The following is a 13,387-nucleotide window of genomic DNA, read 5'->3' as shown; positions in this document are numbered from 1 at the left end:
AATTCTGGAGTGGAAGAAAGAACTCTGACAAAGGAGAATGCTGGCCCCATATTTCTCTTCATCTGAATAGCTGAATGACCTTGGACAGGTCACTTCAGATTCAGAGGGCAGGCTCCTTTTCTGTATAACAGAGTTAATTGTGCATGCTCTACTTAACTCCAAAAGTTGCTATGAAAACTGAGGTATTATATGCAAATATTTTTGTGAATCATATTTTCCTATGCAAAACTCACTGCTGTCAGGGCCCAAAGCTGCAGAGACACCATGCGATAGGGTGAAGACACCCCCCTTTTTGTTAATCTAGAGAAATAACATGGACACCATAGCTGTTGTTCAGTTGTTCGCCTCTCCTAGCTTTATTATTATTATTATTATTTTAATATTTATATATTTATTTGGCTGCACTGGGTCTTAGTTGTGGCATGTGGGATCTTCATTGCAGCATGCAGCATGTGGGATCTTTTAGTTGTGGTATGAGAACTCTTAGTTGCAGCATGAGGGATCTAGTTCCCTGACTAGGGATCGACCCCCTGGCCCCCTGCATTGGGAGCACGGAGTCTTAACCACTGGAGCACCAAGGAAGTAGCATCTCTCCTAGCTTTAAATGCTATATGGAGGCTCTCTTACTATAAAAGATAGAAATGATCTCAAGTGCATCTTTTAGCCTTACTCTGGTTTTCCCAGAGTATTCACATATCACCTACAGGCCTTTCTATTCTTAAAGGCCCATAGGTGATATATGTTCTCTGATTGATTGTCATTTTTTTCCTTTTGGCAGCTATTGATTCCCTCCTCCTTACCTGGTAAAGCAGAAACAAATATGAGCCACGATTCTCTGCATATTTCCATATTCAAATGGGTTTTTCACAACAAATGCTGCCAAGGACATTTCTAGAGCAGAATGAGATAGGGTCTTTTTGCTGGGGAAGGGTGAGATGTGGGTAGGAAGAAAGAAAGTTCTTGCTGAAATGATTTCCAACTGTCGACCTCTGCTTCACATGTTTTGAAACCTTTTAAATGTGGAGTTTAAACTTTGAATCCCAAATGTTATTCCTGGCACCTGAACTTGAGGTCAAATATCCTTAGGCATTTTGAAAAGTAAATAGCAGTATACAGATGATACCAGTAATTAGCTGTTGCCTAATGCATGAGAGGAAAGATGACATTCTGTTTTGTGTCAAAGAGAGCAAGCTTCAAATTCTAGCTATGCCTCAATATTGTCATCTTTAAAATGGGAATAATAACAATAATGCTTCTCTTGGAGAACTGTTGTAAGCACTTAATGGACAGATTATTATAATAATCCTTATTGCATATTCTCTTTGAGTTCTTCTTCTTTTCTTCTTCTTTTTTTTTTTTTGGTTTTCACAACAAACTGTGAAGAAGAAAATTATTATCTCCATTTTATAAAAAAGTAAAGGGCGGCCCAAACTGGGAGATTACCAGAGGTCACATAGCACATAAATTGTAGGGGAAAGTATTTTAATTCTTCATCAAATGTCACTATAAATCCTATTATGAAATGCCTTGCTCTACCATAGATTCAGTACTGCCCATGCTCATCTAATGTTTGGCATGCATATTATGGATGGATAGGGCACCTCACCAGAGCATTAGAGAGGCAGCTGGGGCATACTGGTAATAAGTCAGTTGCTTTGTGATAGAACATCTAAATTCATAGTTGTGCTAGCCCTGTCTGCTATCAGCTGTCTGACCTTGGGCAAATTACTTAATATTTCTGAGCCTCAGTTTCCCCCTCTACAAAATACAGGTAACCCCTACTCATCTGGTTTGTTATACAAAAGTGATTATCAATGTCCTGCAATGTCAGTGGATTCTTACTGAATTATCATTACTAGCAGTCAAATAGCAGAAGTGTGGACAAACCTCTCTCTTTTTCATAATACTTTTGTAATCTGCTTGCATTTAAAATTTTATACCTATATTTTGGTTAAACGGAACATCTAGAGCGGTTAGTCATAGTGCCTGGTAGAGTGCCTGACACACAGTAGGAGTTCCACACATTTGTTGAAAAAATGAAAAATTAATGAATGGGAATGCACAAGGTGTGGGATACCTCCTGGTGGAGGAGGAACTTTTTATATCAGATATATTTATATAAATAGCAGGTTGTGATAAGTGTTTTAAAAGTGATAAGAATAAAGAGCTATATAAATTATGATTAATAAATCCAAAAATACTTCCCAGAAAACTCAAGATTTGAGCTGTGTTTTGAAAGTTAAGTTGAATTTGGTCATGAGGGAAGTGAAGGAATAACATTTCTGTAAAAGACAATAGACTGACCCAAAGGTAGGCTGGCCATAGAGTGTAGGATATTTTAAGAGGGAGCCCAGGAAGTCTGATATGGTTGAGGAGGTGGGTGATTGGCAGGAGAATGAGATGGGAGAAGGGGCTGCAGAGAGATATTAGGACATAACTGTGATAAACTTTAAAGTCTAGGCTATGAAACTTGGACTTGCACCTGCAGGCCAGAGGTTGCAGATTGGCAGCCCACGACTAATTTTTGTCCACAGACATGGTTTTTTTGGTCTGAGAATGGTTGACCTGTATGATGTTTTTAAACCAATTGAATTAGTTGCCAACCTTTTAAAAAATTCATGAGATTTCACATTAAAGTCTGGAATTCTGTTCCTAAAAATAATGGAACATCAGGAATACTGAGACTTCATTCCTGCCTGGCACCAACCAGTTGGAGTTGAGGGGAGGCTGCCCACTTTAGATGGGGCATCTGTTCTCTAGTTGGCCACAGCCTCTACCACCACAACCTTTTCTCTCTTTAATACCATGTTCTCTTCACTCACTTTTGTTTAAGGAAGCGTTCAGGTTTGAAACCCCTAGTATAGGCAATTGAAGTTTATAGAGAAGAGAAACAATGCTATCAGAGTTATCGTTTTATAAAGGACCCTCTGATTCTGATTCTGTTGAAGATAGCCTGGAAGAAGGTGGTCAGGGGAGAAATTAGGGCTGTAGCTGTGGAGAAGGATAAGATAAGATGGAGGCTCCAATATTTAGGGGGAAAGAAGAAAATATGAGATGAGAAAGTAGTCTTTTATAACCCTCTAAGTGGAGGAAATAGCAAACATCTACAAATCAGCAGAATGAAAAACTCTAAGGGTTTATTCATAAGCCCCACTCCTCATTTCCAGCCCAACTCAAATACAGGTATTTAAATGATTTTTCACTCTCTTTCTTAGACTGTGAATAAGCTCTCAAAGACACAGTCCACAGTATCCTATTCATCAGTGAATCCCAAGTGCCTAGCACAGAGCCTGGCAAGAAGTAAGCGCTTAATAGATACCCATTCAATGCATGAATTGGAGAGATTCTCTACTTTAGGTGGAGAAGGTTTACTGCATGCCTAAGCATGCTGAAACCGCAAGGGTTTCTGCAAACCCCTAAAGCCAAGCTCTCAGTTTGGAAATAGAGTTTTAATTCTGTGAAAATAGAATCCATCCATTTATTCAACAGATATTTATTAAGTACTGACCATGTGCCACACCAGGCTGAGTCTTAAGGATTCAATGATAAACAAAACCAACATGGTCCCTGCTATCAGGAATGAGGAAAGTCTAATGAGGAAACAGTCTAATGAGGAAAATAGATATTAAACAACTAAATGCACAATTATTATAATTGTATTTGTGAGAAGACCTCCAATGGAGAAATACTGGGTACTGTTAAAACATGTTAAAAGGCGGGTGAGTGGGGAACTTGAGCTAGCCTAGGAGGTCAAGGAAGTCTTTATGGAAGTGCTCTATGCATAGGCATTAACTACATGAGCAGGGAGAAGGATAGCCAGCATTTCAGGTACAAGGAACAGCATATGGAAAGGCACGAAGGATTATTGGGCATTTGAGGAGCTCTAAACAAAGGCCCGTGTGAGCAGAGCTCAGAAAGCAGGAGAAAAAGTGGTACGAGATAAAATCAGAGAGGTGGCGAGACACCAGATCATATAGTGTCTCATTAACGATTTGGACTTTTATACTAAGAGCAATGGGAAGCCAGAGATAGAATGTAAGTGAGTGAATGATATGATAAGATTCAACTTAAAAAAAAAACTCTTCACAATCATATATTGACAGTTGACTATTAACAAAAGTCTAAGGGCAATTAAGAGGAGAAAGAATAGTCTTTTGAACAAATGGAACTGGATATCCATATACAAAAATCAATTCAAAATGGATCATTCTAAGTATAAAACTGAAAACTATACAACTTCTAGAAAAAAAAACACAGGCTTTTAAAAACATAGTTTGTGATGTTGGGTTAGAAAAAGATGTCTTAGGGGGCTTCCCTGGTGGCGCAGTGGTTGAGAGTCCGCCTGCCGATGCAGGGGACACGGGTTCATGCCCCGGTCCAGGAAGATCCCACATGCCGCGGAGCGGCTAGGCCCGTGAGCCATGGCCGCTGAGCCTGTGCGTCCAGAGTCTGTGCTCCGCAACGGGAGAGGCCACAGCAGTGAGAGGCCCGCGTACCGCAAAAAAAAAAAAAAAAAAAAAAAAAAGATGTCTTAAATCTGAAACCAAAAGCTTAATCCATAAATAAATAAATTGATAAACTGAACTTCACAGAATTAAAATCTTCTCTTCTTAAAAAGAACTATAAGGACCTCCCTGGTAGTGCAGTGGTTAAGAATCTGCCTGCCAATGCAGGGGACATGGGTTTGAGCACTAGTCCGGGAAGATCCCACATGCCACAGAGCAACTGGGTCTGTGCTCCACAGCTACTGAGCCTGCACTCTAGAGCCCGCGAGCCACAATTACTGAGCCCAGGGGCTGCAACCACTGAGGCTCGCGTGCCTAGAGCCCATGCTCTGCAACAAGAGAGGCCACTGCAATGAGAAGCCCATGCACTGCAAGGAGGAGTAGCCCCCGCTGGCCGCAACTGGCGAAGGCCCACACGCAGCAACAAAGACGCAATGCAGCCAAAATATAAAATAAAATAATTAATTTAAAATAGAACTATAAGACAATGAAGACAAACTACAAATTGAGAGAAAATACTACTGAGTCATATTTCTGATAATGAGCTTGTATCTAGAATATATAAATAACTCTAAAAACTCCATAAAATACAAGCAGCCCAATTAAAAAAAATAGGCAAAAATGTTGAGCAGAATCTTTACCAAAGAAAATATACAAATGGCAAATAAACTCATGAAAAATGCTCTACATAATTATTCATTGGAGAAATGCAAATTAAATGAGAAATGCTTGCACGTCAAATTAGAATGCTAAATTTAAAAAGACTGACCATACCAAGTGTTGGTGGGGATGTGGAGGAAATGCTGGTGGGAATATAAAATGGCAAAACTACTTTGTAAAACAGCTTGGCAGTTTTTTTATTAAGGCAAATATATACCTACTCTGTGACCCACCCATTCCACTGCTAAATATACAATCAAGAGGAATGAAAGCATATGTCCATACAAAGATGTATGTATGTATGTTCATAAAAGCTTTATTCGTTATAGCCAAAAATTGTGAAGAACACAAATTCCATCAACAAGCTAATGGATAAACAAATTTTGGTACATCCATACAATGGGATAATACTTAGCAATAAGGAAGAACAAATTACTGATACACATAAGAGCTTGGATGGATATCAAGGGTATTATTCTGAGTGAAAGATGCCAGACAAAAAAAGATGATAATTTTATTGATATAAAATTTTGGAAAATGAAAACTAATCTATAGTGACAAAAATCCAAACTTTTGATTGCCAGAGGGGAGTGTGGGGAAGGGTGGAGAGAGGAAGTAAAAAGGTACACAAAATAAATTTTTGGGGCGATGAATATTTTCACTATCTTGACTGGGTGATGGTTTCATGAGTGTATGCATATGGCAAAGTTATCAATTTATACACCTTTAAATATGTGCACATTATTGTATGTCAATAATACCTTAATATGGTTGTTTTAGAAAATCCCTCTGGAATAGAAAGCCCAGGAATAGACCCATATAAATGTAGTCAACTGATCATTGACAAGGGAGCAAAGGCAATAAAATGGAGCAAAGGTAGTCTTGTCAATAAATGATGCTGGAAAAACTGGCAATCCACATGTAAAAAAATGAATCTAGACACAGACCTTACACTCTTCATAAAAATTAACTCAAAATGGATCACACCTAAATGTAAAATGCAAAATTATAAAACCCCTAGAAAATAGCATAGGAGAAAGCCTAGATGACCGTGGGTGTGGTGATGCCTTTTTAGATACAACACCAAAGGCACAATCCATGAAAGAAAGAATTGATAAACTGGACTTCATTAAAATTAAAAGTTTTGCTCTTGAAGGACAATGTCAAGAGAATGAGAAGACAAGCCACAGACTGGGAGAAAATATTTGTAAAAGATGCATCAATAAAGGACTGTTATCCAAAATATAGAAATAACTCTCAAAACTCAACAATAAGAAAACAAACAACTGGATTAAATATGGGCCAAGATCTTGACAGACACCTCACCAAAGAAGATATTCAGATGGCAAATAAATATATGAAAAGATGTTCCACATCATATGTCATGAAGGAAATGCAAATTTAAACAGAAGTGAGATACCACTACCAGAATGGCCAACATTGGAACACTGACAACACCAAATGCTAGTGAAGATGTGGAGCAACAGGAATTCTCATTCTTTGTTGGTGGGAATGCAAAATGGTACAGCCACCTTGGAAGACAGTTTGATGGTTTCTTACAAAACCAAACACACTCTTATTATACTATTCAGCAATCATGCTCCCTGGTATTTACCTAAAAAAGTTGAAAACTTATATCCACACAAAAACCTGCACATGATGTTTATAGCAGCTTTATTCATAATTGCCAAAACTTGGAAGCAACTAAGATGTCCTTCAGTAGATGAACAGATAAACTGTGGTACATCCAGACAATGGATTATTATTCAGTACTAAAAAGAAATGAGCTATCAAGTCATGAAAAGACACGAAGGAAACTTAAATGTGTATTACTAAGTGAAAGAAGCCAATCTGAAAGGCTACATATTGTATGATTAATACAATACATATTGTATAATTCCAACTATATGACATTTTGGAAAAGGTAAAACTATGGAGTCGGTAAAAACATCAGTGGTTGTCTGGGGATGGGGGAGATGAATAGTTGGAGCACAGAGGACTTTTAGAGCAGAGAAAAATCTCTGTATGATATCATAATGTTAGATACATGTCATACATTTGTTCAAGCCCATAGATATACAACACCAAGAGTGAACCCTAATGTAAACTATGGGCTTTGGGTGATTATGATGTATCACTGCAGGCTCATCAATTGTTACAAATGTACCTCTCTGGTGGGAACGTTGATAATGGGGGAGGCTATGCAAGTATGGAGACAGGGGTTATATGGGAAATATCTGTGCCTTACCCTCAGTTTTGTTGTGACATTAAATTGTTCTAATTTTTTTTTTAATTTTAAAAAGTCCCTCTAATTGCTCAATGCAGAACTGACTCCAGGAAAGTAAGAGTGGAAGGAGAAAGCCCATTTACAGTGGTCCAGGTCAGAAAGGACAGTGCTTTGAACTAGGCTGACAGTAGCAGAAATGAAGAGAAGTAGGCAGATTTGTGAGATATTTAGGAAATAAAGCCCACAGGACCTGGCGAATGTCCATCATTTTCCAAAGGTCAGCTCATCCTGGCTTTCCAGAGCAAGGAACTAGGGAAAATTCTATTAACAAAGCCGCCTTGAAATTGCAGAGGAAGCCCATGGCAAAAACATACCCTCAACTCAAATGTCCTGAGAAGACACTACTGCTTACTTACGTGGTTGCTAAAAATTGCAAAGAAGAAAAAGAAAAAGATGGTACAAGCACATAATTTATGTAATAGTCTCCAAAAGTGTCTCTTGATCTTCTTTAAAGCAATGGGAGAAAAATAAGATTTGAGATTGGGGATCAGAACTCAAAATTCAAAATAAAGTATAAGCTCCTGTTATGTTCACAGTAGTTAGTCTTTCCTGACAATAACATAAATGTAGATAGCACCACCTTTAAAAATATAACATAACAAGGTGATCCTTCAGATTTGTTCAATGCTTTCCTGTTCATAAAGTTGTTCCATACACGTGATCTCCTTTAATTACCACATCAGCCTTTTAAGGGTACATATTATTGGCCAGAATTTTATAAGAAAATTTTGAAGACAATTTTGGTGATGTGAAAGCAACATGAATTTTGGAATTCTTCAGACCTGGGTTTGAATGTCTGTTGGGATGCCATTTCTTCAACGGGCAACTCTGAGGAATTATTTCTCACCTTATATTTTTTCAGGCTTCTTTGCTTATAACTACCCTCCTCACCTCTGTCCATTGGATTTTTCACTATCACTAGTGAAAAATAGTGATATCCCTCCATACCCACCCTCTATGGTGTGTAGATACCCACCCTCCATATCCACCTTCATACCCACCCTCTACGGAGTGTAGATAAGAAGAAAACTCACGTCAGTCACAGCACTCTAAATTGTCAGTGTTTGAAAGACTGTCGGGTCCAGCTTCTATTCCCTCCCTTCCCCATTTCACAGAGCAAGAAACCGAAGCTTATGTAGAGGAAGAGATTCATTTCATTGTTAATCTGTAGACAAACTTCTGGCTTTGAGACCTATGTTATTTCCATTTCACTTTCCTGCCAGCCCAACTTACTTAATTCCCTTTGAGGAACCCTTGTTAAAAGCTTTGGTGGAACTAAAGGTTTTGATGACTATTTAAATAAGGTTTTCAAAGTATCTGTGCATTTCAATTACATATTCTTGTTTTCCATGACAATAAGGAATTGAGAATTAGCCCTGTTACAATTTGAGGTCTCTACGAATAAGACTGCTTCTTTACCATAAGGAGTATTTTGTGAGATTCTTTACCAACAAAGGGTGTATATCTGGGATATGTTCAGGCAGGAGTGAAATCATTAAAATCCCAGAAGATAATTTTTCACCTCCCCAGGTGAAAAGCTCCTCAGGCTTCTGGAAATTTCATTTATAGCCCTTTTCTAAGTTCTCTTGACATTGATGAGTCTAGCTAAAATAGCAATGAGATGGAAGACTAGTTTAGGTTCTACTAAAGTGGAACATAGAACAAATTATGTCCTTGCTTCAATGTCTTCATCTGGAAAATAGAGCAGATCATACCCACTCTTCCCTGCCTTTAGTATTAAGTTACTTCCTTTGGACATGGTAAGTAAATTTCCATTATGCTTGGCTGTAAACAAGATAAGATTCTGTAGAAACCTGTAAAAAGCAGAACACACCCACGTGGAAAAACTCCACTTGTCCTCTGGGACAGACAGACCCTGCCCAGATCCAGAAGTCTAAGGAATTTAAAAGCTAGGGAGGCCCAGGGACCCTGCTGATACCAAGGGACACCTCCTTCCCTATAGATCTCCCCTTTAATTTTCTCTACTCTTCCATTCCCAACTGTCTCTCCATCTTTACACAGGGGAGATGAGACCTCCTCCACAAAAGAACAGTTGCAATAGCCCACATGACCTTCCACTCCTGGTTGTCTACTAAGAGGAAGAAAAGCAGTCCTATATAGGTTCCATTCCTTGAATACTGCAGTTTGCAAGCTTCAACTATGCAAAGGCAACTTGGAAAAGCAAGTGCCTGTATATAAGCAAATGTCTGCAAAACCCTGGACAAAATCAAGGTCTCTATGTACATGACAAGTGTTTCTGGAGTTTACGTGTTCGCCTGCTTTTCTGGGTGATTTTCCTTTGTACATCGGGATAGGTGAGAAGTGTGTGGTAAGAGGCAATTCCAGACAGGAAAAAGGAAAGAGAAGAGGATAGAGATTACCTTTGGTTCCCAGGCAGAGGGTTCCTAGAGCCGCTGATACAGGGCCACGAGACCCAATCTACCCCTATGGAGAAATCTGAAAGGTTTCAACAAGTATAGGCTGGTTGGCCATTGCTTGCTCCTCAGTTTGTAGGAGACCCTCCCATCTGCGCTCTTCGGTCTGCCTTCCCTGAACATAGTCCCTCACTGAAGGAGATCTATTTCCTCTATACTTCCATTGCCCTTTCCCACTCCCTCCCCCCTCCCACACGTGCACAGGGTCTGTTTTGAAATTGGACTTCAGAACCAAATCTGGCCAGTACGGTCCTCTGAGAGTTCGGTAGCCCTGTCGTCAAAATAAAGCTCCGGGTTAAAGCTTCAGTCCCGACGCTTAAAACCTGCTCCAGGAAAGCAGGAGGTAGTCGGGGAGCTGGGGTGCTCCTGGGCTAGAACAAACCTCTCCTGCCCTCACCCACGCTGCGCCAGCACTTGTTTCTCCAAAGCCACCCGGCTTTAGTGGACGGTGAGGGGAGGAGAGAAAATCAGAGGGGAGGGGAGGGAGAAAGGAGGTGGGAAGGCAAGGAGGCCGGCCCGGCGGGGGCGGGACCCGACTCGCAAACTGTTGCATTTGCTCTCCACCTCCCACTGCCCCCTCCGAGATCCCGGGGAGCCAGCGTGCAGCGAGAGCCAGAGGGTCCGGAGCAAGCCTGGAGGCAGAGGAGGCGACGAAGGGAAAGCGACCGAGCTAGCTGCTTCGGTGTGGTTCAGGAGCCGAAGGGACGCACCGCGTCAACCCCAGCCGGCTCTGGCGACAGTCAACGCCTCTTGCGCCGCAGCGGCTTCGAAGCCGCCTCTCCGGAGCTGCCTTTTCCTCTTCAGTGAAGTTTTTAAAAGCTGCTGGAGACTCGGAGGAAGCGAGGAAAGTGCCGGGTAGGACTGACGGCTGCCTTTGTCCTCCTCCCCTCCACCCCGCCCCCCTTCCAGGGTCGCCTGTCCTGCTGCTGCCTCCGCCTGCTCCTCTCAAGCCCCCTCAACCCCCCTGCAGTCAGCCCAGCGCAGCCAGCCCGAGTTTGCAGAGAGGTAACTCCCTTTGGCTGCGAGCGGGAGAGCTAGCTGCACGTTGCAAAGACGGCTCTGGGGTGCCAGGAGACCGGGGAGCCGCTTCAGCACTGCAGCCAGAATCTGGCTTTTTAGGCGGTAAGCAGGGCAGACCCCCAGATTCCTCTTACTCCCTCTCCACCTCCCCCTGCACGCCGCTTCCCCCTCCCACCAGTTTGTGGGGCCAGAGATCAAAGGATGAAAAGGCAGTCAGGACTTCAGTAGCCCCCCCCAAAAAAGAAAACAACAACAAACAAAACCCAGACAAACAAAACCCAATAGCAAAACCCATAACAAAACAAAACAAAAAGAAAATAACCTGGTTCTTATTTGCACCTGCTTCAGTGGACACCAAATTCAGAAGGCAGAGGGTTTTCCTCCCCACCCCGCTTCAAGATTCGAGCATCTTTTGAATCTACCCTCCAAGTATTCAGGAGCAGATTGTGAGTCTACCAGGGAAGATCGTGTCCAGCGCGTGTTTCCTCTGCACGAGACTTTGAGGCTGTCAGAATTCTTTGGAGTTGTTACTCCCGCAAGTTTCCTCCCCAGGAGCTTCCTGCAGGTGGGCAACTAGCTGCAGCAACTACGCATAGCAGCCTGTTGAACTCTTCTCAGCAAGAGAAGGGGAGCAGGATAAAAGAATTGGGTGGAAGATTCGCCCAAGCTTAAGGATGGAGGTGCAATTAGGTCTGGGGAGGGTCTACCCCCGGCCGCCGTCCAAGACCTACCGAGGAGCTTTCCAGAACCTGTTCCAGAGTGTACGCGAAGTGATCCAGAACCCGGGTCCCCGGCACCCTGAGGCCGCGAGTGCAGCACCTCCCGGCGCCCGTTTGCAGCAGCAGCAGGAGACCAGTCCCCAGCAGCAGCAGAGTGAGGATGGCTCTCCCCAAGTCCAGAGCAGAGGCCCCACAGGCTACCTGGCCCTGGACGAGGGACAGCAGTCTTCACAACAGCAGTCAGCTCCTGAGGGCCCCCCGGAGAGCGGCTGCGTCCCAGAGCCGGGAGCTGCCTCGGCAGCCGGCAAGAGGCTGCAGCAGCCGCCGCCAGCACCTCCGGAAGAGGATGACTCAGCTGCCCCATCCACGTTGTCCGTGCTGGGCCCTACTTTCCCCGGCTTAAGCAGCTGCTCCACCGATCTTAAAGACATCCTGAGCGAGGCCGGCACCATGCAACTTCTTCAGCAGCAGCAGCAACAGCAGCAGCAGGAGGCGGTATCTGAAGGCAGCAGCAGCAGCAGCGGGAGAGCGAGGGAGGCCACTGGGGCTCCCATCTCCTCCAAGGACAGTTACCTAGGGGGCAGTTCGACCATCTCGGACAGCGCCAAAGAGTTGTGTAAGGCAGTGTCTGTTTCCATGGGCTTGGGTGTGGAGGCATTGGAGCATCTGAGTCCTGGGGAACAGCTTCGGGGGGATTGCATGTACGCCCCGCTCCTGGGAGGTACACCAGCTGTGCGTCCCACTCCTTGTGCCCCGTTGGCTGAATGCAAAGGTTCTCTGCTGGATGATGGCCCGAGCAAGGGCACCGAAGAGACTGCTGAGTATTCCCCTTTCAAGGCAGGTTACACCAAAGGACTGGACAGTGAAAGCCTGGGCTGCTCTGGCAGCGGCGAAGCAGGGGGCTCCGGAACACTTGGGCTGCCATCCGCCCTGTCTCTGTACAAGTCTGGAGCACTGGACGAGGTAGCAGCTTATCAGAGTCGCGACTACTACAACTTTCCACTAGCCCTGGCCGGGCCGCCGCCCCGTCCGCCGCCTCCCCATCCTCATGCCCGCATCAAGCTGGAGAGCCCCCTGGACTATGGCAGCGCCTGGGCGGCCGCGGCGGCACAATTCCGCTATGGGGATCTGGCGAGCCTGCACGGCGTGGGTGCAGCAGGACCGGGCTCAGGCTCACCCTCAGCTGCCGCCTCCTCTTCCTGGCACACTCTCTTCGCAGCCGAAGAAGGTCAGCTCTATGGGCCCTGTGGCGGAGGCGGGGGCGGCAGCGCGGGCGAGGCAGGGGCTGTAGCCCCATACGGCTACACTCGGCCACCTCAGGGGCTGGCGGGCCAAGAAGGTGACTTCCCCCCACCCGATGTGTGGTATCCCGGCGGCGTGGTGAGCAGAGTGCCCTATCCAAGTCCAAGTTGTGTCAAAAGCGAAATGGGCCCCTGGATGGAGAGCTATTCTGGACCTTATGGGGACATGCGGTAAGTTTCTCCTCCTAAAAATGTCTTTAAGCCTAGAGTCAGCCGTCTCCTCCCCGCACGAACGCTCTGTTCTTGGGCGAGCTGAACAAGCTTCCACAGAAAGGGCCGCCCTAAATCTGGAGCCTTTCCCTGGACTCCTGGCCTACTAAAGATTCTACCTTTGCGCTCTGAACCCCCACTGTGTGTTCCAGTCCCCACCGCTGTGAGCCCTGGGTTCTGCTGCAAGCCCTTCCAGATTCCTTGACACCCCCCGCCCCCCACCAGCCTCCAAAAATCTTCCCTGCCACTT

The 13,387-nt window shown here is 44.2% G+C and overlaps 1 protein-coding gene across 4 annotated transcripts in view; it reads left to right on the top strand.

Moving 5' to 3' along the window:
* The first annotated feature begins 11,581 nt into the window (after positions 1-11,581).
* AR (androgen receptor) overlaps positions 11,582-13,387 on the top strand; it is a 184,904-nt gene continuing 183,098 nt past the window's right edge. For all 4 annotated transcript variants that reach the window (XM_060086762.1, XM_060086763.1, XM_060086764.1 and 1 more), the window contains exon 1: positions 11,582-13,098. In XM_060086762.1, the coding sequence (XP_059942745.1) occupies positions 11,582-13,098 (1,517 nt within the window). The remainder of the gene's footprint in view (positions 13,099-13,387) is intronic.

The sequence above is a fragment of the Mesoplodon densirostris genome, chromosome X (assembly GCF_025265405.1).
Source record: "Mesoplodon densirostris isolate mMesDen1 chromosome X, mMesDen1 primary haplotype, whole genome shotgun sequence".
NCBI lineage: Eukaryota > Metazoa > Chordata > Mammalia > Artiodactyla > Ziphiidae > Mesoplodon > Mesoplodon densirostris.
The sequence above is the reverse complement of the archived record's forward strand: the minus strand, read 5'-3'. Positions and strand labels throughout refer to the sequence as shown.